This window comes from Schistocerca americana, chromosome 1, assembly GCF_021461395.2.
Source record: "Schistocerca americana isolate TAMUIC-IGC-003095 chromosome 1, iqSchAmer2.1, whole genome shotgun sequence".
In the NCBI taxonomy this organism is placed as follows: Eukaryota; Metazoa; Arthropoda; class Insecta; order Orthoptera; family Acrididae; genus Schistocerca; species Schistocerca americana.
Window position 1 is genome coordinate 264,598,266 of NC_060119.1, and position 21,871 is coordinate 264,620,136.

General features: G+C 44.2%; 1 protein-coding gene across 1 annotated transcript in view; it reads left to right on the forward strand.

The window, feature by feature from the left end:
• The window catches only part of LOC124577102 (serine/arginine repetitive matrix protein 1-like), a 303,302-nt gene that overhangs the window by 271,041 nt on the left and 10,390 nt on the right, over window positions 1-21,871 (forward strand). The window contains exon 9 of the mRNA XM_047131217.1: window positions 17,990-18,172. Within this exon, the coding sequence (XP_046987173.1) occupies window positions 17,990-18,172 (183 nt within the window). The remainder of the gene's footprint in view (window positions 1-17,989; window positions 18,173-21,871) is intronic.

Genomic DNA, 21,871 nt, shown 5'->3' on the forward strand with positions numbered 1-21,871 from the left:
GAACTTGCAGTTCTAAGGCCAAAACAGAGGTCCTAAACCGCTTTTAATAGTTACTCAAGGCCTCATTACTTGATTGCACTGACACTGCAGCTCGTTGTTCAAACAGGATGACAGCTTGAAACAGATCACCCGTTGACACAACTCCTTCAACCCTTTTACCTCGCGCAAATTATCAACAAATATTTGACTCAGTGTTTCGCTAGTTAACTGATTCTGTAACTGAAGAACCTGATCATGAGGCAAATTCAATGCGTTCGCATGACGCTCAAATCTAACCGAAAGCCATGAAACCACGTTGATGTCGCTCACCGACTCAGTGGGCTATTTATCAATTTCCCTCAATAAAATTCCTATAGGGTGTGGTAGTTTACTGAAATTACTCGTAAAAAGGGACTGAGCTCAAGAAAACGCCTGACTAGGATTACTCAAACGGACTTAAGTATCAGAAACCTGGTCCCCACTCGAGCTTGCTACATCCCCTAACGCAAACTGATTTGCAACATCTTGCACTTCGGTAACCTGACCCTGCCGTTGTTGAATAATTTACAACTGTTTGGCATCAGGCTTAAAATGGCCAAAATCATTAATCCGATTATCCCAACGCAAAATCAGTGCCTGAAGGCTAGCGAGTTGTTTACAAGTGGGACAAGCGCCGTCAAGAAAATCGATGTTCAGAACTACACTGGCAAATGCAGCAGTATAATGCGGCATCGCGTCTCCTGCCTGTGAGGTAACGGGAGAATTGTGGCGCCCTGTAAATATTCTAAGCTCGGAGTAGGCGTGGCCGCACGGGCCGCTCGGCGGGAGCGGGCTGCTCGACAGGCCGACCACGTGGTGCCGGACGTTGGCCGAAGCAAGATTTGTCCAGTGCGAGCTGGTGGCTGGGAATTCCATGTTGACACTATGTCGATGAAAGAGACTTGCATGCCGGGCGTGCCAAAGATGGCGGACTTTGTGAAACCTTAATGGCAGACATTTCACAATTCGTATAGAAATTAATAGTAGCCAGAGGAATCATGATACCTCAAAAAGAAACATGTACATCACCATTATTTGCAAGACGATTGTGATGGTGTAATCAGATTTTCAATATCTTTATTAGTTTAAAGTTTAGTATCGGACTGTAAATTATACAAGTAACACCCAGCAACGGATTTCCAGAATCTAAGCGGTTCATCCGATTTTGTCGCTCGACGTGTCTTTAGAAAGCTGTTAGTGTAAACCTAAATTGATATAAATTACAGGTATGTAACTTGAATAGTACATGAGTTATTGGAGGTCAAAGTGGTCGATTACTATTGATCACGTCAGGCCATCAGTACGAGGTGCATTCAAGTTCTAAGCCCTCCGATTTTTTTTTCTCCGGACTGGAAAGAGATAGAAACATGCGCATTGTTTTAAAATGAGGCCGCGTTCTTTGTCAATACGTCCCAGAGATGGCAGCACCGTACCGCAGATGGAATTTTACTGCCAGCGGCGAGAATGAGAACTGTTTGAAATACTTAAAATGGCGACGTTTTCCTTACTTGAACAGCGTGCAATCATTCGTTTTCTGAATTTGCGTGGTGTGAAACCAATTGAAATTCATCGACAGTTGAAGGAGACATGTGGTGATGGAGTTACGGATCTGTCGAAAGTGTGTTCGTGGGTGCGACAGTTTAATGAAGGCAGAACATCGTGAGACAACAAACAGAAACAACCACGGGCTCGCACAAGCCAGTCTGACGACATGATCGAGAAAGTGGAGAGAATTGTTTTGGGGGACTGTTGAACAGATCGCCTCCAGAGTTGGCATTTCTGTGGGTTCTGTGCACACAATCCTGCATGACGGCCTGAAAATGCGAAAAGTGTCATCCAGGTGGGTGCCACGAATGCTGACGGACGACCACATGGCTGCCCGTGTGGCATGTTGCTAAGCAATGTTGACGCGCAACGACAGCATGAATGGGACTTTCTTTTCGTCGGTTGTGACAATGGATGAGACGTGGATGCCATTTTTCAATCCAGAAACAAATCGCCAGTCAGCTCAATGGAAACACACAGATTCACCGCCACCAAAAAAATTTCGGGTAACCACCAGTGCTGAAAAAATGATGGTGTCCTTGTTCTGGGACAGCGAGGGCGTAATTCCTTACCCATTGCGTTCCAAAGGGCACTACGGTAACAGGTTTTGAAGAACAAATTCCTTCCTGCACTGCAACATAAACATCCGGGAAGGGCTGCGCATGTGCTGTTTCACCAAGACAACGCACCCGCACATCGAGCTAACGTTACGCAACAGTTTCTTCGTTATAACAACTTTGAAGTGATTCCTCATGCTCCCTACTCACCTGACCTGGCTCCTAGAGACTTTTGGCTTTTTCCAACAATGAAAGACACTCTCCGTGGCCGCACATTCACCAGCTGTGCTGCTATTGCCTCAGCGATTTTCCAGTGGTCAAAACAGACTCCTAAAGAAGTCTTCGCCGCTGCCATGGAATCATGGCGTCAGCGTTGTGAAAAATGTGTACGTCTGCAGGGCGATTACGTCTAAATGAGTGGTTAATTAGAAAAAAAATCGGAGGCCTTAGAACTTGAATGCACCTCGTACTACACAGTTAGACGAAGAAACGATAGCAGCATGTTTATAAATATATTTATTCATCTATGTCTTCGTTTATATCCTAGATATACTGTTCATGAAGAAATTGGTCAATTATTTACTGTGTTTAGAAAACACAGAAACATTAAGCTACAGGCCTACTTTGTTTCTATTCTTTTGATATATTTTTATATAATCGTTTATATATTTAATAATGTGTGTTAGAGCGTGTTTATGGTCCACCTGTAGGAATATTTATTTAATTTCAAGTTATTTAAATGTAAATCCAGTATTTCGTATGTGCTTCAATATGTTTGTGAATGTACGTTGACTTGGAGACATGGAGGGAGCGCTATCGCCAATCAAAGCGCTCATTACTAAGGGAGGCAACTACCAAAGTGAATGGAGGGGTAGTTCTGGCGAGCCAGTGTGTGTGTTGGACCTTCCATCAAGCTACGGACCCCCTTGAAGATCTCTCCCGCAGTCGGAGACGAAACGTTGGGAATCACCACAGAATTCATCAACCGACCACGGCATAACAGCCCGGATAATTATAATGGACATGATATTTCCGGCCGTGAAAGTTTACATTTTAGTATCGTTAAAATAGTACCTGCAGATTTTATTTAATTGCAATCTTTCATTTATAAATTTCTATATTAATTCGCAATTGCCGAGTGATAAGAACCTTCAACCATTCGATTCATGTGTGTATTCATATTGTATACTGTAGACTCAGCAGTATTTGGCTTGTAATGCGGCAACTATGGATCCCAGCCCATAGACAACGAAACCAGCCAAAACTTTTAATATTTGAACTATGAATCGGAGGGTATGTGGTTGAGGGCCAACACACTACTCATTTTTACTTATTTGAAAGCCTGCATTCCTCACCAACAGTGTCTGCGGTGACGCCGAGGAGCTTATCCAAAGCCGCTCTCACTCGAGCTGTAAGACCAGGTAACGCTGTCCTCGTCAACTTGAGAGCGAATCTTAGCTTCGTAGACGATCTACTCTTTCATTAACAAGTTGAGCCCCGGACAAGGCCGCGCCTCCATGGTGAACTTGAAAATCACAAATGTATAACTGACAGTAATTTACCTTAACCACTATATCACTAAATAAACAATCAAGGTCCCAGATACTTATACTCCCCACCACCACTCCCCCACAGTAATAAAAACTACGATATGAGTAACTAGAGCCCTCATGGTATGCAGGTGACATTCTCTGAAGTTTGGAACGTAAGAGATGAGGTACTGGCTGAAATAAAGCTACGTGGGCGGACCATGAACCGCGCTTCGAGAGCTCCGTCGACAGAGTACGTGTAGCGAAATGGTAAGGTCCTCGTTTCGAGTCCCGGTCTGGTACACAGATTTCATCTGCCAGGTAATTTCAGAACATCTCACATTGTGCTGCAGAGTGTGTATTCATTCTGAAAACTAGACTTGCTATATGCATCTCATAAACGATGTACAGACTGGCAGTGGAACATGACCCTTCATGTCACTTCCATGTGTCACACATACCGCAAAGCCCACAAAGTATTATTAGATAAAGCTATATGAAACTCTGCAAAAATTTGGTTTCATGTTTAACGATCCTCTGCTAATTAAGTACGTAGAAAATGCTTACTGCCCGTGACATTTCATGAGAGTGCACAATACTGTAACGAAAATGTATAATCATTTTAAGAGAGACATCAACACATTTTATAAAATGTAGTTTAATTAACGTGTATATGGTGTCAGTTCGTCTGGGGTTCGGCGTCGTACTAGTTCCGACTATCAGATCCCGGGTTCTTATTAATACAGGCGTAAATCAATTGTTTTTGTTTTCAGAATATTAGGTTTTATTTTCATTATGCGTGAACCAAACCACACTCATAAACACAGCTCAGTGTCACAAGATAAACATACACTCCTGGAAATTGAAATAAGAACACCGTGAATTCATTGTCCCAGGAAGGGGAAACTTTATTGACACATTCCTGGGGTCAGATACATCACATGATCACACTGACAGAACCACAGGCACATAGACACAGGCAACAGAGCATGCACAATGTCGGCACTAGTACAGTGTATATCCACCTTTCGCAGTAATGCAGGCTGCTATTCTCCCATGGAGACGATCGTAGAGATGCTGGATGTAGTCCTGTGGAACGGCTTGCCATGCCATTTCCACCTGGCGCCTCAGTTGGACCAGCGTTCGTGCTGGACGTGCAGACCGCGTGAGACGACGCTTCATCCAGTCCCAAACATGCTCAATGGGGGACAGATCCGGAGATCTTGCTGGCCAGGGTAGTTGACTTACACCTTCTAGAGCACGTTGGGTGGCACGGGATACATGCGGACGTGCATTGTCCTGTTGGAACAGCAAGTTCCCTTGCCGATCTAGGAATGGTAGAACGATGGGTTCGATGACGGTTTGGATGTACCGTGCACTATTCAGTGTCCCCTCGACGATCACCAGTGGTGTACGGCCAGTGTAGGAGATCACTCCCCACACCATGATGCCGGGTGTTGGCCCTGTGTGCCTCGGTCGTATGCAGTCCTGATTGTGGCGCTCACCTGCACGGCGCCAAACACGCATACGACCATCATTGGCACCAAGGCAGAAGCGACTCTCATCGCTGAAGACGACACGTCTCCATTCGTCCCTCCATTCACGCCTGTCGCGACACCACTGGAGGCGGGCTGCACGATGTTGGGGCGTGAGCGGAAGACGGCCTAACGGTGTGCGGGACCGTAGCCCAGCTTCATGGAGACGGTTGTGAATGGTCCTCGCCGATACCCCAGGAGCAACAGTGTCCCTAATTTGCTGGGAAGTGTTGGTGCGGTCCCCTACGGCACTGCGTAGGATCCTACGGTCTTGGCGTGCATCCGTGCGTCGCTGCGGTCCGGTCCCAGGTCGACGGGCACGTGCACCTTCCGCCGACCACTGGCGACAACATCGATGTACTGTGGAGACCTCACGCCCCACGTGTTGAGCAATTCGGCGGTACGTCCACCCGGCCTCCCGCATGCCCACTATACGCCCTCGCTCAAAGTCCGTCAACTGCACATACGGTTCACGTCCACGCTGTCGCGGCATGCTACCAGTGCTAAAGACTGTGATGGAGCTCCGTATGCCACGGCAAACTGGCTGACACTGACGGCGGCGGTGCACAAATGCTGCGCAGCTAGCGCCATTCGACGGCCAACACCGCGGTTCCTGGTGTGTCCGCTGTGCCGTGCGTGTGATCATTGCTTGTACAGCCCTCTCGCAGTGTCCAGAGCAAGTATGGTGGGTCTGACACACCGGTGTCAATGTGTTCTTTTTTCCATTTCCAGGAGTGTATATTCAGGTCGAACGCAGAGACTTGAAAATAGTTTTACTGTCTCTTCCAAAACCACTGTGTACAAAGAGAGTCAGTTGCTGCTAATTCTTTCAGCAGCAAAAAGGAGTGTAACGCGATAGGCGGCAAGCGATGACACTACGAGAGCTGCCCAGAAGGTAAAGCACCGCACTTTTTTCTCAGCCTAAAACAATGTTATGAATGGGAAACGTTAGGTATGTAATATTTAAAGTCTCCTGAGTGAGCGCGCCAGGTTTCCGTCTCTTCCGAAGGATAGCGTAGCTGCAGACAGTTTCAAAGGGGCGTCTGTACGTGACGTACGTTACATGCAACGTGCCGTCATTGAATTTTTCACTGCAGAGAAAGAAACTGTGGGGAATATTCGCAAAGGCTTGTGCAAGATATATGGAACATCTGCTGTCGACAGACGTACAGTTAGTCTTTGGGCACGGAGGGTGATATCATCAGAAGGCGCTTCGGCGGAGCTCCACGATTTGGAGCGGTCGAGACCATCCACTGCTGTCACACCTGACATGTTGCAGCAAACTGATGTGGCCGCTCGCGAGGTCAGAATACAGGATGCCATTCGTGGAAGACATTTCCAGGACGATGAGGAGGTGACTCACACAGTGATGCACTGGCTCCGCCAACAGGACAAGGATTCCTACCGACAGGGCATTCACACCCTTATTTCGCTCTGTAGGAAGGCCTGAGAACGAGCTGGAGATTACCTAGAAGAACAGGGTGTGTAGGCAAGACACCATTCTTTCGTGTGTATAATTCTCATTATGTTCAATATGGAACTGTTGAAGAAAAAAAAATGCGGTGCATTACTTTCCGGGCTATGCTCGTACAAACCGTGCTAATTATTCTCGAAGCACCCAAAATGTACTATGAGACAAAACATTATTTATATGTCTTACGTGTTCAGTCTAAAATTAATTTTTAATTTAATTAGTGTTTATAAAGAGTGACAGTTTGTTTAAGGATTTTGAGAGTAATAGCTGATGTTAAAATTTTTACGATGATGAAAGTATTCTAAATGCTGTTAACTTCATGTTACATTGGAACATCTTTTGAGTGTCGACACTATCTCGTTACAGTTACAAATACTCACATAGTTCTGTCTCATATTAAAATTACGAAGGAAAATAATAATGAATGGCAAGTTTTGTTTTATTAGCATATATGCGCAAGCTTATCTTCGTAGTGTAGTATCAGTACTTTAGGACACACTGTAAGACACAAAAAGTGACGTGCCACGAAAGAATTACCCGAACGGAACCCAACTTGATAGAAGTAAATGTTCGGATAAACAAATTGTTACAATTTCAGAAAGATTGGATTATTTACTCAAGAGAAAGAAGTTCACAAACTGGGCAAGTCAACAACGCGTTACTGCCACTGACCCTTATGGAAGCAGTTATTTGGCTTGGCAGCGATTGGCACAGTTATTGGATGTCCTTCTGAACGATAGATATCGTGCCAAATTTTGTCCAGTTTCCGAGTTGGATCGTTGGAACATCAGTATGTTGGATGACGCTGCACATAATGCTACAAACGTTGTCAATTGTGGGGAGATCCGCCGACTTTAATGACAAGCCGAAGACAAGCAGTAGAAACTCTTGCCATTTCTAGGCGGATATTATCTTGCTGAAATGTAAGCCGAGGCTGGCTTGCCGAGAAGTGACGTAAAACGTCTAGCTCAATATCGTCGACGTACGGGTGTGTCACGGATGATAAACGAAGGGGTCCGGCTTTTATTTCTTTAATGAAAAGTCTTGTGACTGGTTTGATGCGTGCCACCACGAATTCCTCTTCTTCGCGAACCTCCTCATCTCAGAGTAGCACTTGCGACATACATTCTCAATTATTTGCTGAATGTGTTCCAGTTTCTGTCTTCCTCTACAGATGTTGTCCTCCACACCTCCAGTGGATGTCATTCCCTAATGTCTTCCGAGATGTCCTGTCATCCTGCCCCTTCTCCTTGTCAGTGTTTTCCACATATCCGTTTCCTCCGCGCAGAACCTCCTCATTTCTTACTTTATCAGTCCACATAATATTCTACATTCGTCTGTAGCACCACATCTCAAATGCTTCGATTCTCTTCTGTTCTGGTTTTCCCACGGACCATGTTTCTACCACACAGTGCTGTGCTTCAACGTACATTTTCAAAATTTCTTCCTCAAATCAAGATCTACGTTTGATACTAATAGACTTATCTTGGCCGGAAATGTCTTTTCTGCCAGTGACAGTATGCTTTGGATGTCCTTCTTCCTCCGTACTTCATTGGTTATTTTGTTGCCTACGTCGTAGAATTCATTACTTTCATCTTGATGTTAAGGCCGGCCGGTGTGACCGTGCGGTTCTAGGCGCTTCAGTCTGGAACCGCGTGACCGCTACGGTCGCAGGTTCGAATCCTGCCTGGGGCATAGATGTGCGTGATGTCCTTTGGTTAGTTAGGCTTAAGTAGTTCTAAGTTCTAGGGGACTGATGACCACGGATGTTAAGTCCCATAGTGCTCAGAGCCATTTGAACCATTTGATGTTACGTTTCTGGCTGTTCTCATTTATGCTGCTTCTCATTACTTTCGTCTTTCTTAGATTTGCTCTCAATCAATATTCTGCACTCATTACACTGTTCATTCGATTTAGCAGATCATGTAATTCTTCTTCACATTCACTCGCGATAAAATAGTCATCAGTGAATTGTATCACTGATGTCTTTTTACTCCTGAACCTTTCTTTTGTTTCCATTAGTGTTTCTTCGATGTACATATTGAACAGTAGGGACGAAAGACTACATCCCTGTCTCATACACTCTTTCAATCTGAGCACTTCGTTCTCGTTCGTTCACTGTTATTATTCACTCTTGTCACTTGTTCATATTGTATGTTACCGGTCTCTCTCCCTAAAGCTTCCCCTTTTTTTCTTAGAATTTCGAACATCTTGAATCATTTTCCGTTATTGAACTTTATCAATCAATGCCAAACCGCATAACTGGTTGCACAAGATCCAGAGGTGAACCAATGCCGTATCGGCTTGATCAATTTGTGAAGTTTCTTCTCTTCAATAAATCATCAATTTTTCCTTATACTGAAGTCATTTATTTGTCTGTACATGTACATCTACCGAATTCCGTCCCATTGGATTAACTCCTTTGTGCGTCGTTTGATCTTGTTTTGTCTTAGAGTGTAAACCTAGATAATTGCAATGTGATTAACTTCCAGCTGTTTAGAGGACAAGTGGAAGTGCAAGGGGATGCCTCGATGCTCGTCAAACCATGGAGCACTTTGTGTAAACCTGAGTCTTTGGCTTTTGACATCTTGAGACACCAGACCAATTACAAATATATAGGAAGGAGGATAACCCTTGCTCTCCTAGAGTGTTGAAGTAAAATCCTTGTTCATGTTCAAGGTAACCAGAATGAGTGGTTCCAAGTCCTGACACGAAAAATCAAACCATCACAGAATCACCTATGACCTGAAATGCACCCACAATATACTGTGGGTTCAACAACCCATAGCATCGTTGCACTCGACGTCATGTATCATTTGAAAGAAGGCAAAATGAGATTCACTGAACAATGCTGTGCGAGTCCAGTGACTTACTTCCCAGTTTTTCTTTTATTTGACCCACTGCAGATGAGCATCTTTATGTGCTTCTACGAGCAATAAATATTTCTCTGATGTCCAGTACATGCAGTTCTCTTCGCTAGGTTTGCTGGGAAACTGATTAAGAAGGATTTGCGTTCACTTGTAGGAGCAATTCTTTCGGGTCTGAAATCGATATTCATTATTGAGGGGTTTCACTCTTCTCCACTCCCCAACTTTTGGATCCTTCTACGATCACACACACCGTGTAACATGGCTGCGTGTGTACGCCATCCCTTGTAGGCGCGCTGGACAGTTAACCTATGTACACCAACAAAGATAGCAACTTCGCTCATTGTGTCGTCATACCCACGTTCAAACATGAGAACTCTTATGCCCCATTGTGTCAAATCTCCACATCGACTCATATTACAGCGCATGACCGTCCAGTGGTCATTTTTCAGGTATTTATTTATTTGGTGAACTTATTTGGTGATTACGGGGAGGGGGTTCATTAAGTAATGTAACACATATTTCTCGTTCTGTTTGTGAAATCTTGTCGAAAATCGTGGAATATTGCCGCTTCAGCCCTTGTAGGTTCATGAAATTCCAGTACGTGGCGGAATTATATGTAACACTCAAGACGACGTTTGTAACGGGTGTGCGTTCGGGGCAGAGAGCTGTCATCGAGTCTCATTTGGATGAAAAGCACAGCATCGCAGATATTCATCGACACTTGCGGAATGCCAACAGAACCCTATCTTTGATCAAAAGCACCGTGAGTCGTTGGGCGAGGCTTCTGACATCTTCGCAATAAGACTGCAGAAACTTGTTAGACCACCGGCGTGTCAGCTGACCACACAAATGTGGCTCCTGCAGTGTCGGAACGTGCGGACACTCTCATTCGAGGTAATCGACGGATCACAACTAAACATTTCGTTGCTGCTGGACGCTTCTGTTGTTACTGCTGAAACACTCGTCCCTCAAAGGTGTGTGCTCTCTGGGTTCCTCGCCACCTAATAGAAGACCACGAAGTGCAACGAATTACAATCTGTGCGGAACTGCTTGCAAAAATGGTTCAAATGGCTCTGAGCACTATGGGACTTAACAGCTGAGGTCATCAGTCCCCTAGAACTTAGAACTACTGAAACCTAACTAACCTAAGGACATCACACACATCCACGCCCGAGGCAGGATTCGAACCTGCGACCGTAGCGGTCACGCGGTTCCAGACTGAAGCGCCTAGAAACGCTCGGCCACTTCGGCCGGCAACTGCTTGCACTTTACGAGGCTAATCACGACAACTCTTTGTTGACATCGTCACGGGCAATGAAACCTGGGTTCATCACTTCAAACAGGAAACAAAACGGAAGTCCATGGAGCGGCTCCGCACCACCTTTCCTCCGAAGGAAAAATTAAAAGCCACACCCACAGCTGGTAAAGTCGTGACGACGGTCTTATGGACTCTTCAGGGACTATTTTGTTTGATGTAGTCCCTGGTGGTGCAATGGTCAACTTAAAACTGCACCCTCATCCGGTAAAATCATGGTAAAGGTCTTCCGGGACTCTGAAAGGTGGTTATTAATGAGGCAAGACACTGGTTCCGGCGTCGACCAGTAGAGTGGCACCATATGGACATACAGGTACTTCCAATGATGTAGCGTAAGGACACCGCACTGAACGGAGATTGCGTTGAAAAATAGGATTTTGTAGCCAAAGAAGCAGGAAAAATATGGTGCACAGGAATCCTGAATAAAACCACCTGCTGCAGAAGAAAAAGTGTTGATCTACTTATTGAAAGCCCATCGTATTAGATTAAGACGACTATTAATTAATTACTCAAAGATAAAGAGTGCATATTTTCAGAATCGTAAGAACGTTTCTTCAGTGAGAAGTCTATAGGTGTGTGAATAGAATATTTTGTATGCCTGTAGACGTCAGAAGGTAGAGAAACGACACGTTCATTATAGACGGAGCAGGAGGAAGGATGGGGAAGGTAATCGGTCACCCCGCCAAGGGAACCATCCTACTAGTGGTCTGAAGCGATGTGGGAAATGAAGGGAAAATAAAAAAATTCTACGGCTCGACATGGGTTTCAAGCGTTGTCCTGATGACGGTGATTTTGATTTGTGAATGAGGACGCTAAGCAGCGAGGTCATAACAGCACATGCATGAATGGTACTCAGACGAGCGTGGTGAAGATCTATTACAAAATAATAGTAAATCGGGAACGTGCATACACGACAATTGAAAAGACGACATCTATAACTTCAGCATCAGAAAATACCTCAATAAAAGTCAGCCGAGACACAGCAGGTTGTCTATATAAAATCAGGGATAACATACCAGTACACACAGGGTTAAAAAAAAGGGAAAGGTAACTGTAGCAGTGGCTGGACTGAGTCACTGTGTGTTCCATTAAAATCATATACCCAGCATGTTGTGAAAAAATCAAAGAAAACCTCCTAAACACGAAACAACTCGGCTTGTTATCGGTTAAAATAGAGGCCAGGTCCTTTAAGAATGCAGTTCAGCCCTCTGGTTGTAATATGAAACACAGTTACAATATTGATTGGCGACTCCATAGTGTCCTGTGCACTACGACCAGATAATGGGTATACCTCGAAGGAGAGACAGCATTGGTCGTATATTTTTGTTTACTATCGGAAAATCGATTTTCGGTCACTTAGTGACCATCTTCAGTGCTAGAAGTTAAAAATTTTTTCACATTACGATCAGAGAGTATAAAACAGAAAATCACAATTATATCTGCATATGAAGTGTTATGTTTATATGCAGATATAATTGTGATTTTCTGTTTTATACTCTCTGATCGTAATGTGAAAAAAAAATTTTAACTTATAGCACTGAAGATGGTCACTAAGTGACCGAAAATCGATTTTGCGATAATAAACAAAAATATACGACCAATGCTGTCTCTCCTTCCAAGTATACAGTTACAATAAATATTACGTATCAAAATGGTTCAAATGGCTCTGAGCAAATGGTTCAAATGGCTGTAAGCACTATGGGACTTAACTTCTGGGGTCATCAGTACCCGCCGAACTTAGAACTACTTAAACCTAACCAACCTAAGGACACCACACACATCCATGCCCAAGGCAGGATTCGAACCCGTGACCGTAGCAGTCACGCGGTTTCAGACTGAAGCGCCTAGAAACGCTCGACCACAGCGGCCGGCTTATGACGTATCGACAGCTGTGTCTCACATCTGTGGCACACTGGGCTCCTCGCTACGTAAGATAAAGACATGGATCAGTGAAAAGTGTCCCACACTAGGCCTTGTAAGAGTCACTTCTTCTGCTCGTCGTGGTCGGCAGGAGCCAAACCACGACCGTAATGGAGATTTTACGGAACGTAGCTTAGTATTTGTGAATTTCATCCACTGAATCTCTCACCACCACATGGTCTTCTTGGTCACAAATGAGGTGACAGTCAGCACGGGGACTGAACAGCAAGTAGCAGGTGGAAGGGAGCTGCATCAGCGAGTCCCTTTGCCCGTATCCCTATCTGCCACGGAACCCAGCAGAAATTACTTCCTTATCCTGTCTTTCGAAGAGAACAAGAGCGTCACGGAATTCCATCATCATCCTATATGATGGTTGCAACTGATCAATAGCGAGAAGGGAAGTAGGAGGGTGTGAGGATATGCGAAATTTCTTGCCACCTCATCTACACCGTTGTCCACAGGATGGCAAACAGTTTCGCTTAATAAACTGGAAACTGCTCTGGGAGCCCCATATTGAGGACAATGGCAGCCAGTAAAATCTCTCTGCCTACACCCGTTTCAACGCCGATAAAATCCGGGTGGCAGTAAAAGCCTCGTTAGATTTCATTTTTGAAAAATGCAATTCTTCCAGTAAGCAGTCAGTTCGAAAAGTAGCCCGGGCCTCTTTATTAGACAAGGGGATCTCCTACGTCACCCCTGGTTTTGGATCTTAACGTCCCCAGTCTGCAGTAACTCAAGGCTCCCCTTCGCCTGGATCCCAAAGGGCTTCGTCGCTTGTGAATGGTGATGGAACAGTCTTTGCATGCGACGCAGAGGGATTCTAACTAGTTTGGGACAGACTATCACTCGGAAGACACAGCGAGTAGACAGCAGAGGCTCACTACGGGCTAGCAACTGGTGTCATGCGATAAGCCTCTCGGGGTGTACCGATCTAACATTTTGGTGGTATCCGTATTCAAGTTGATCCTGCACAAAGGCTTTATAAAATTGGAGATCACGTGCCGTATCGGCTCTCCAAGACCTATGACTGACGGATTTTAGGATCATTAAAGCACTGTAACATCTCAGTTTCAGTTCTTTAAGGTGTGGCAGCCACTTAAGTTTCTCGTAAAAAATGGGGCCAAGATAACACTTTCTTAAATGTGAGAACAGTAGCTTCCAGTTTTAAAACTCCAAAGATAATTTAAAACTTAGTTGTTACACCATCCCTCCAACTGCATGCTCGTCAAATGCAATTGCCGATCAGTCGTTGTAAGGTTGGAATAGGTTCAGAAAACGGAGAAGTCGTCCACAAACAAGGAACACAGTAGAGGACGCCGTACTGAGGATGTAATACTGTTCATGAGTGACGAATTCCATGACACTTCGAACACTACCACGAGGGACACCTTACCTTCACTTAAAACGGTCAGGCAGGGCATTCCCAATCTTGTATCGAAATACTTGTCGGCGAGAATGGACTGTACTAAAGTGGGTAGAGATCCACGAAACCCCCATAGCTTTTTTTTCTTTTTTCCTCATTTTCTTCTCTAATAGAGTAGCAAATATTGTAAGCCGTTTCTAAATCGATGGAGACACTGATAAGGTGTTGGTTACAAAGTAAAACATGTTGAACTGCTGCTTCGAGCACATTCGGGTTATCGAGTGTAGAAAGATACCTTCTGAACCTGCTTTGAGAGTGACTGAGTTGGAGCCTGATTTCGAGGGCCACACTAGATTCTGGTTGACAATATGCTATAGTAACTTTCCTATGCAACTGGTCTCACTAATGCTATGATAATTACTGCGCTAAGTCGATCCTTCCCTAGTATTAAAATGAAGATTAGAATAGACTCTTTTCATGAATTTGGAAAGTCTCCTGTTATCTAAATTTCATTAAGAGCTGCAGAAGGAATCTCTTCACCACCAGTCCAGTTGTTTCAGCATGCTGTACGTTATCGCGTAGTGACTGGTTGTGGTATCACAAACCACTGACAAAGCAGAATCCAAATCCCACAGAGACATAGGCTGGCTGTATTCCTCAATGTTGGTGGAATTCAATTGAAAAACATGCCTCACGCGAGTCTCGCGATAAGGAAGGAACGCTGGACTTTGGTTAGAATCGAGCGTAATGGTCTTATACGACTGAGCCATTGCCAGAGAAGTCTCTCGGTGATGTTATGGAACACTCCTGCTCTCGTACTGCTGCTATTGGCAGTTGTGAGTTCCACCCTGAGATTCTCCTAACAGTTTCCATTCTTTATTTGCGGAAGTGAGACTATTGAAGGAACCAGGACGTCTAGCCAGTATCTGTGTTTACTCTCCCAAATCGTTCTCCTCGTCTCCGTCCAAGGCATTCAAAAGGTTGGAAGATTCACATCCCTATGGCGGCGACTGAATATTCGAATAGTCGTCATTCTGTCCCTGAATGCACAACTACACACTTCATTCCACCAAGGTCCAGGCTGTGTACAACGTGTTACCACTGACTTGGGGATGGATGCATTAGCAGTGTGGTGGATAACAGTTGTAATGTGATCCACCCAGTTCCGGACGCCGTCTCACTAATCGAAAACAGCTAACGGCTTGTAAAGCATCCAGTTAGCCATTTTGAGCAGACATTTTGGTGGCTTCGTTTTGAAATCTGCCCCATCGGACAGATGGATCCTGGTGGGGTATTGGTCACCACCCCGAAGGTCCTCATCTTCTTCCCAGTGAGGATTGTTTGTAAGAACAGGCGAGCATGAGATGCGGCCTGTGGTTGTAAGAGAACCAGTAGCCGTGTTAAAGCGTGTAGTTTGAGCAATGTTCATCAGTATGAGGCCTATAGTTCCTGTAAGATCGTCAAGTATGTGAACTCTGAGACAAGAAGTGTTATAACCCAATAGCGCATTGCGGGCATTAAAGTCTCCTAGAAAGAAAAAGGAATGGGGTAGTTCAAGAAGAAGAGGAGCTCAGAGTCAACAGGCACATTACAGAGCACACTGTGACAGAACAGCGACCAATTGTAGCGTTGTGTTTAAGGGGAAAGATGAGGAGAGGAATGTGTCCTTGACGAATGGTGTTACACCACGTTTCACCCTGCCACCGCTAAGGTCGTCTTTTCTGTGCAGGTGATAACCTCCTAATACAGGCGCATCACTCTGTTAAAAACGAGTCTCTTGGAGACAGAGAGAAAAAGGTCTGTTCTGTTTTAGGAGTCTCAACTCCTCCATATGAGTCCTGTATTCATTCACATTACACTGGAGTATGGGAGTCATTTCTTCTATGTGGTTTTGATTTACCGCTACCCTTGTGGTGGGTGGTGAGGTACATGCAGAGTGAGGCGGAATGAAGGAGTTGCCTGGATCCGGTGACAAGGCATTGAAATCCAAGACATCCTCCACATGAGTCACATGTGCCAGGCTGACGCTTGTTGACGCCTCGGACACCTTTTGACATAAGCTTTGTGAGGCTTTCCCTTTGAGAATGATGGGGAAAGGGGGCGTTGAGGGGCATTCTAATTCTGAGGTGTTTTCGACGTGGTCACTGAGAAAATGTCTTTTGTCGTAGTTGCCTGGATCGCTACGTCTTTATTCACCTTTGATATGTACGGATGCAAATACAGGTTCTGGCGGTAGGTAATGGTACGTTGGATGCCGTCTACGACGAAGCGTTCACCTTGGATACACATTTCTGCACCATGAAATAACACGAATTAGCAAAGACCAGGGGTTTTGTTACCTTATATTTATTTTTCGCTTCTGTACAGGGGATCAGCATGGTCACTTTTAATTTCTGAATTTACTATTGCTTAGCAAAAGCAAATCAGTCTCGGCTCCAGATTGGGTGGCTCCAGAGCCAAGACAGCGTCGTGTGGCCAGATCCCTTGCCTTTGTAGCATCGCGTAAGTTTAAGTGTCTAAGGCCTAACCTTTAGTTCGAGGAAACCTGCCGTAATGTGTTCAGGCAGCGTAGAAGAACTGAATGTCACAGTAAAAGAGACGCTCATCTCAATTCCTTCCATAGTCCTTCGTATCGTTTGCTCCAGATCCACTATCCGCTGTGATTACCATTCTTGTTTGAGTTCCGAAACGTCTATGTCTATAATGTCATGCCATATGACCACGCACTTTCTGCAGGTGAATGTGTTATGCAACTCAAAAATTATGACACAGTCACTCAAATTTTCCGACTTCCTGCGAGGTTCCACCTGCTTGCTCAGTTACTCTCGACCAATAAGGAACCATTTCATAACCGCTTAATAGACTTTAAGGTACCATCAAGCCCTTATAAACGTTTAAGAATATAAAAAGTAGACACTACTTCAAATGTCTCTCCTTACTTTTGGTAACTACAAACAGTTTCTGCTTTACGACTGATTGATTATTGAGAGCCTTCATCAATCGTTCGGATGAGTGGGTGTGAATATTTCCTGACGGTACACTAAAAACGCTGGTAATTGAAGAATTAAATTTCGAAGGTTCCGTCCGACTCTCACGAGCTGCGAGGGAAATTGTCCACTCACACAGAACCCTGGTTGCCTGAGTAAGCCTTATACAACCAAGTTGCGGCAGGTCCCCACCGGTCGCCCGCGACCAACTGTTCCACTTCAACAGCCCTGCATCATATCACCGCACAGCACCCCTTCAGACAAACTGTTCTTGTAGACAGCTTTCTGGTCTTCGCGACCAGGCGTTTAAGCAGGTATCACAGTTCGCTGTGACGCATATCGTTCCACGTCAGAGCCGCACGGCGGTCGCTGAAGCATGCTCAAATATTACATGGAGCCGTTCACCATTCCACGTCTCAGGAAACCCAGAGTTGCCAAGTCTCAAGCCAGCAAACGATTGTTGACCACCTGAGGTCCCAGAATGCGAGTCCAGCGTGCTTATCACTGTACCACTGCTGCAAGTCAATAGTAATTACTCGTAAATACCTCTCGCTCTGTGACTAAATTCTGAAACTCTATAACATTACTTGGTAAAATACCTAAAACGATTTAATTAAACTTATGTGTTAGTTTTTCTTTTCTTTAGAGAATTTTCACCAGTGGAGATACAGTACATTATGCCTGTGGTCCATTACGGAGAAAAATTGCTAGTTGCGCGTTAGACGCTGTTGCTAATCTGAGAAGCAGTATAACGTCAAATAGTTATCCGCCTAGACATTGAAATGGAGCGATAGATATTATAATTAGTTAGATGACAATTTTTCAAGTAAAATACAGAATGTGTGCACGTATGCGATGTTGTCGATGTATTTGCAGAACTTGAGCACGAGAACAGCGAGATGGGAGACGCCAGACACGACCACGGCCGCCTCGTTCTTCCCTGTGGCGGTTCCGGACAGCGATATCAGCCTGACCAGCGACTACTGGGACAGCGGTGGCTTGGAAGCGCTGCCCACGTGGTTCCGTCTCAGACATCGTGGCAGGAACCACTTCCGAAAGGTGCGTAATGTCACAACTCTGTGTCTGTTACCATTTGCATTGAAAGTGTGCCGTCAGTAAGATATTTCACGGCATGCTTGATTTCCCCATTCGACCAGAAATATGTGCCAGCGTAAGTTATGCGCGCCAGTCGCATCAGATGGCGTGGGTATTGGCGAGCTGGCGAACATAATTCAAAAACGATGTTAGGCTACGTCCTACATAAGCGACACAGGCGACTGGCAGTATGCGACTACTTCAGGCCACAAAACAGGACTGTAGCTATAGCTACGAAAGTTTCCTAGTTCTGCGACATCCGTACCACTGCTTGTTGCCCAGTGTAACTGGTCATGAGTGAATTTTGTCACTGCAGAGCGCATGGTAGTAACAGCAACAGCTGTGACTCATCTCGGCGAAGCGCTGGACTGGTCGCTACTGTGAAATACTTATCATTTGATTATAAGATAACTATTTGGTTAAAACATTTGATTCTTTCTCATCTTACAGCATTATATCTTTACTCGGTAAAGGACTCGATTCCTTCTGGTTATTCGTCGTAGTTACTTAGCTGCACGAAGCAAAGTAAATGACTCCATGAAATCTTTAAATACGTAGAGGTAAAAAAGCATTATGTAGACTTTTCATTTAGTTCATTTTAGGCCATACATTTCTGCATATGAAATGTAGCCAACATATCGAAATTGCATTTTAGTTTCAGATCAGAATGGTATCTCTCTTCGTTCTCGAGACTTCGAATTTTCTGACTGGCGAACGGTTTTCGCGCGGTGTGCACACGGAGAATCACGGTTCTAAAAATTTTTTATTTCGTAAACAGTCCAACATATCGAAACGAGCACGCAAAGCGAACGTATTTTGTCGTACATTGACATTCGAAACGTTTTGGTCAAATCATTGCGTGGAGCTCAGACTCGGTATAAATTACATGATACCTCACAACTGTTGGGATAGCTTTAAGGAAAACACACGGAAGGTGGACCCACGTATTTAGTCATTTGTTGTTTCAGGTAATACACTTTATTACTTAACAGCAATATTATCATTACAATTAAAAAACCATGTTGAAGGAATCAAAATTGTCACAATTAAAACTTGAACAAGCTCAATTCATAAAAAACTAATTTTAACAATTCTACCATTAAGAGTATGGCTTGAGACCGGAAGTGTACAGTTACCAAAAACAAGAAAAGGTCGCACCAACTGGGCGTGGTTGCAAGCAGGTTCCACAAACAATTTATTGGAAAATCAATTACAATGACAACCATTAAGTGTACTAACAATTTCCAATCTTAAGCAACCGTTACACAATTGGATAACATCCATCCTATTACGGAAAGCATCACAAGCCACGTCACTGATTGTAGCTGTTGGAAGGCCGCTTAGCAATGTATAAGCCTTAATGAAAAATTCCTTAAGCAATAAAATTACACAATCCCTCAAAACAGACAAACTGATAAAGTATAAAAATAAAATATTAATCCCAGGCTGTGCACTTCAACTGAGAATTTAAAAAATGACGCTTAAATAGAAATGCAATTGCCCAAAATACGGGGAAATTGAGAGTGCATGCAGTTTAAATGCAACTCCCAACTGGTACAGACCAGCAGGAACATTGGCAATCAGCTTTAATAAATATACAATCGGCCAAAATTCAGCTTCAGCTGAGAGCTACAGCAAATGGCTATCACAGACAACAAAGAACGAGCAGCCAAACTGCGCAAAGATTGAAGTTAGCTAATGACCGTGGATCAAGGTAAGGCTCGACAGTTTATAGTGATAAGTAACAGACCTTAAATGTAATGCGCTGAAAAACAGTGATAAGAGTGCAAGGTTTAAACGAGTAATTAAATAAGTTTGAGAGAAGGAACCTCTGGCTTGCCAAATGCGCCTTAAGCCTCCTGAGTTTAATAAATTCACCAAATAGAGCAGACTACTGGTTCCCGCTTAACGGCGACACTCCGCCGTGGCTCGCATCAGTCTACTTAACTCGAGCCACCGCGACGCGGCTGTTAGCGGCACCAGACGACGTGCAACGACGGAAGTGCCGCCACGGCAAAAAGCAAACACTGCTCTGTTCCGGGCCCGGGGAAAAGGAATGCTTCGTCTGCCGCCAAAGCTTCCCTGCCAACAGACATCAAAAGGCAACAGTAAACTGCGCAAAGAAAGCTACATACAAGAATACACGAAGAGTAGAAAATCTGATCCAATTGCACGAGCGACAAGCGATACAAGTTACAAATTTAGCACTGCTTAAAATTACTATTATTCAGAAGCCAATATATGAGTGCCTGCTGATGCAGTAACTCAAGCATACACACCTACAGAGGTTGCTTTGCCTCCCACACAGACTATGTTACAATTTAATTCCCTTCATGGAACTTATAACGGGGAATACCCGTACACTTGCACGACATGTGGCCTGGAACACAAATTGCAATCAGTAACACTTACTGATGATCGTGCACTCAGTCACTCGTAGGCCTGTTAATAAAGCAGTTCCAATTTCACATAACACATACATGGCCTTACAATATCAAGTAATCAAAAATAAGAAAACAACACTTAACTCCCTCAGGTGTGACGGAGCCGTGACTTGCGTATTGCAGGGGCGGGGTGTCATAGCATCTAATCCGTACAGACGGACGTCGAGGTGCCGTCAATTTTAAGCTTGCAGAGAAGGGCAGGAAGATGTCGACCAGGTTGCACGCGACATCTGTAGATATTCCTGCAGCTCGCCGCTACTAGTCCTTAAGCGAGCCGGCAAAGCTTGCCCTCGACTGATTTAACTAGCTGCACCTTCTCGAGACCCCCATCGGACAGCCAGAGTCCTCCAACAGCAACAACTTGCCAGCAATATGTCCTCCCGCAAACTCCCTCTCCAGGCCCCGCCAAATCAACAACATGCACCTAGACCAACGACACTAGCCCGCCACATAAGATCAAATCGATACCGGCAAGTCAAGTAGTTAGTGGCGCCAGTGGAATTGCATGCTGGTAAGATTGAAAGCGCCATGGCTCATTATGCAATGGGTTTTTGTCCGAATTTTCGTAGCTAAGAGAAGAAATGAACAAATGTGGAGTCATTTTGATAACAAATTTGTTAATAAATTTTAATTACTTGAAAGTAATTAGGGTAATTAAGAAAATCATATTGTGGGGATATTGAAATATTTCACGAACAGCTGCTGTAAACGAATTGTCCAAAAGTTTACCTATTCAAGGTCTAGCTATTTTATGTATAAAAAGACTCAGTGGTTTGTTATTTAACTGTCGAAAAGGCTTTCTTGGAATCAGGGGCTCAATTTAGCACATTTCGAAGACTTAAGAACCTAAGAAGGTATAGATTTGCTCATGCTTTCTGAATAAAACACAGAAATAAATACAAAGGTAAAAAGAAATCAGTCCTGTATTTTGTGACATGGTTTTACTAAAGGAAATAAAATAGTTTACAGGAACATTTGACGTACTTTTGAGTGATGCTCGAAATCATTATATGCCAAATGAGGTGCACCGGATGTGTATCTAATCTTGTATTTGTTACCTTGAGTCAAATCATTTCACGAAACATTTGACATTCTTTCGAAAACTTCTGGCCGCTTTCATTATGCAGGCTACTTAGATTAACTGAAATACTTAGCATTTACATTGATTGCCGATGAATTACAATCCCGACAATTGAATATCGATAGAATTTGCTTGTTG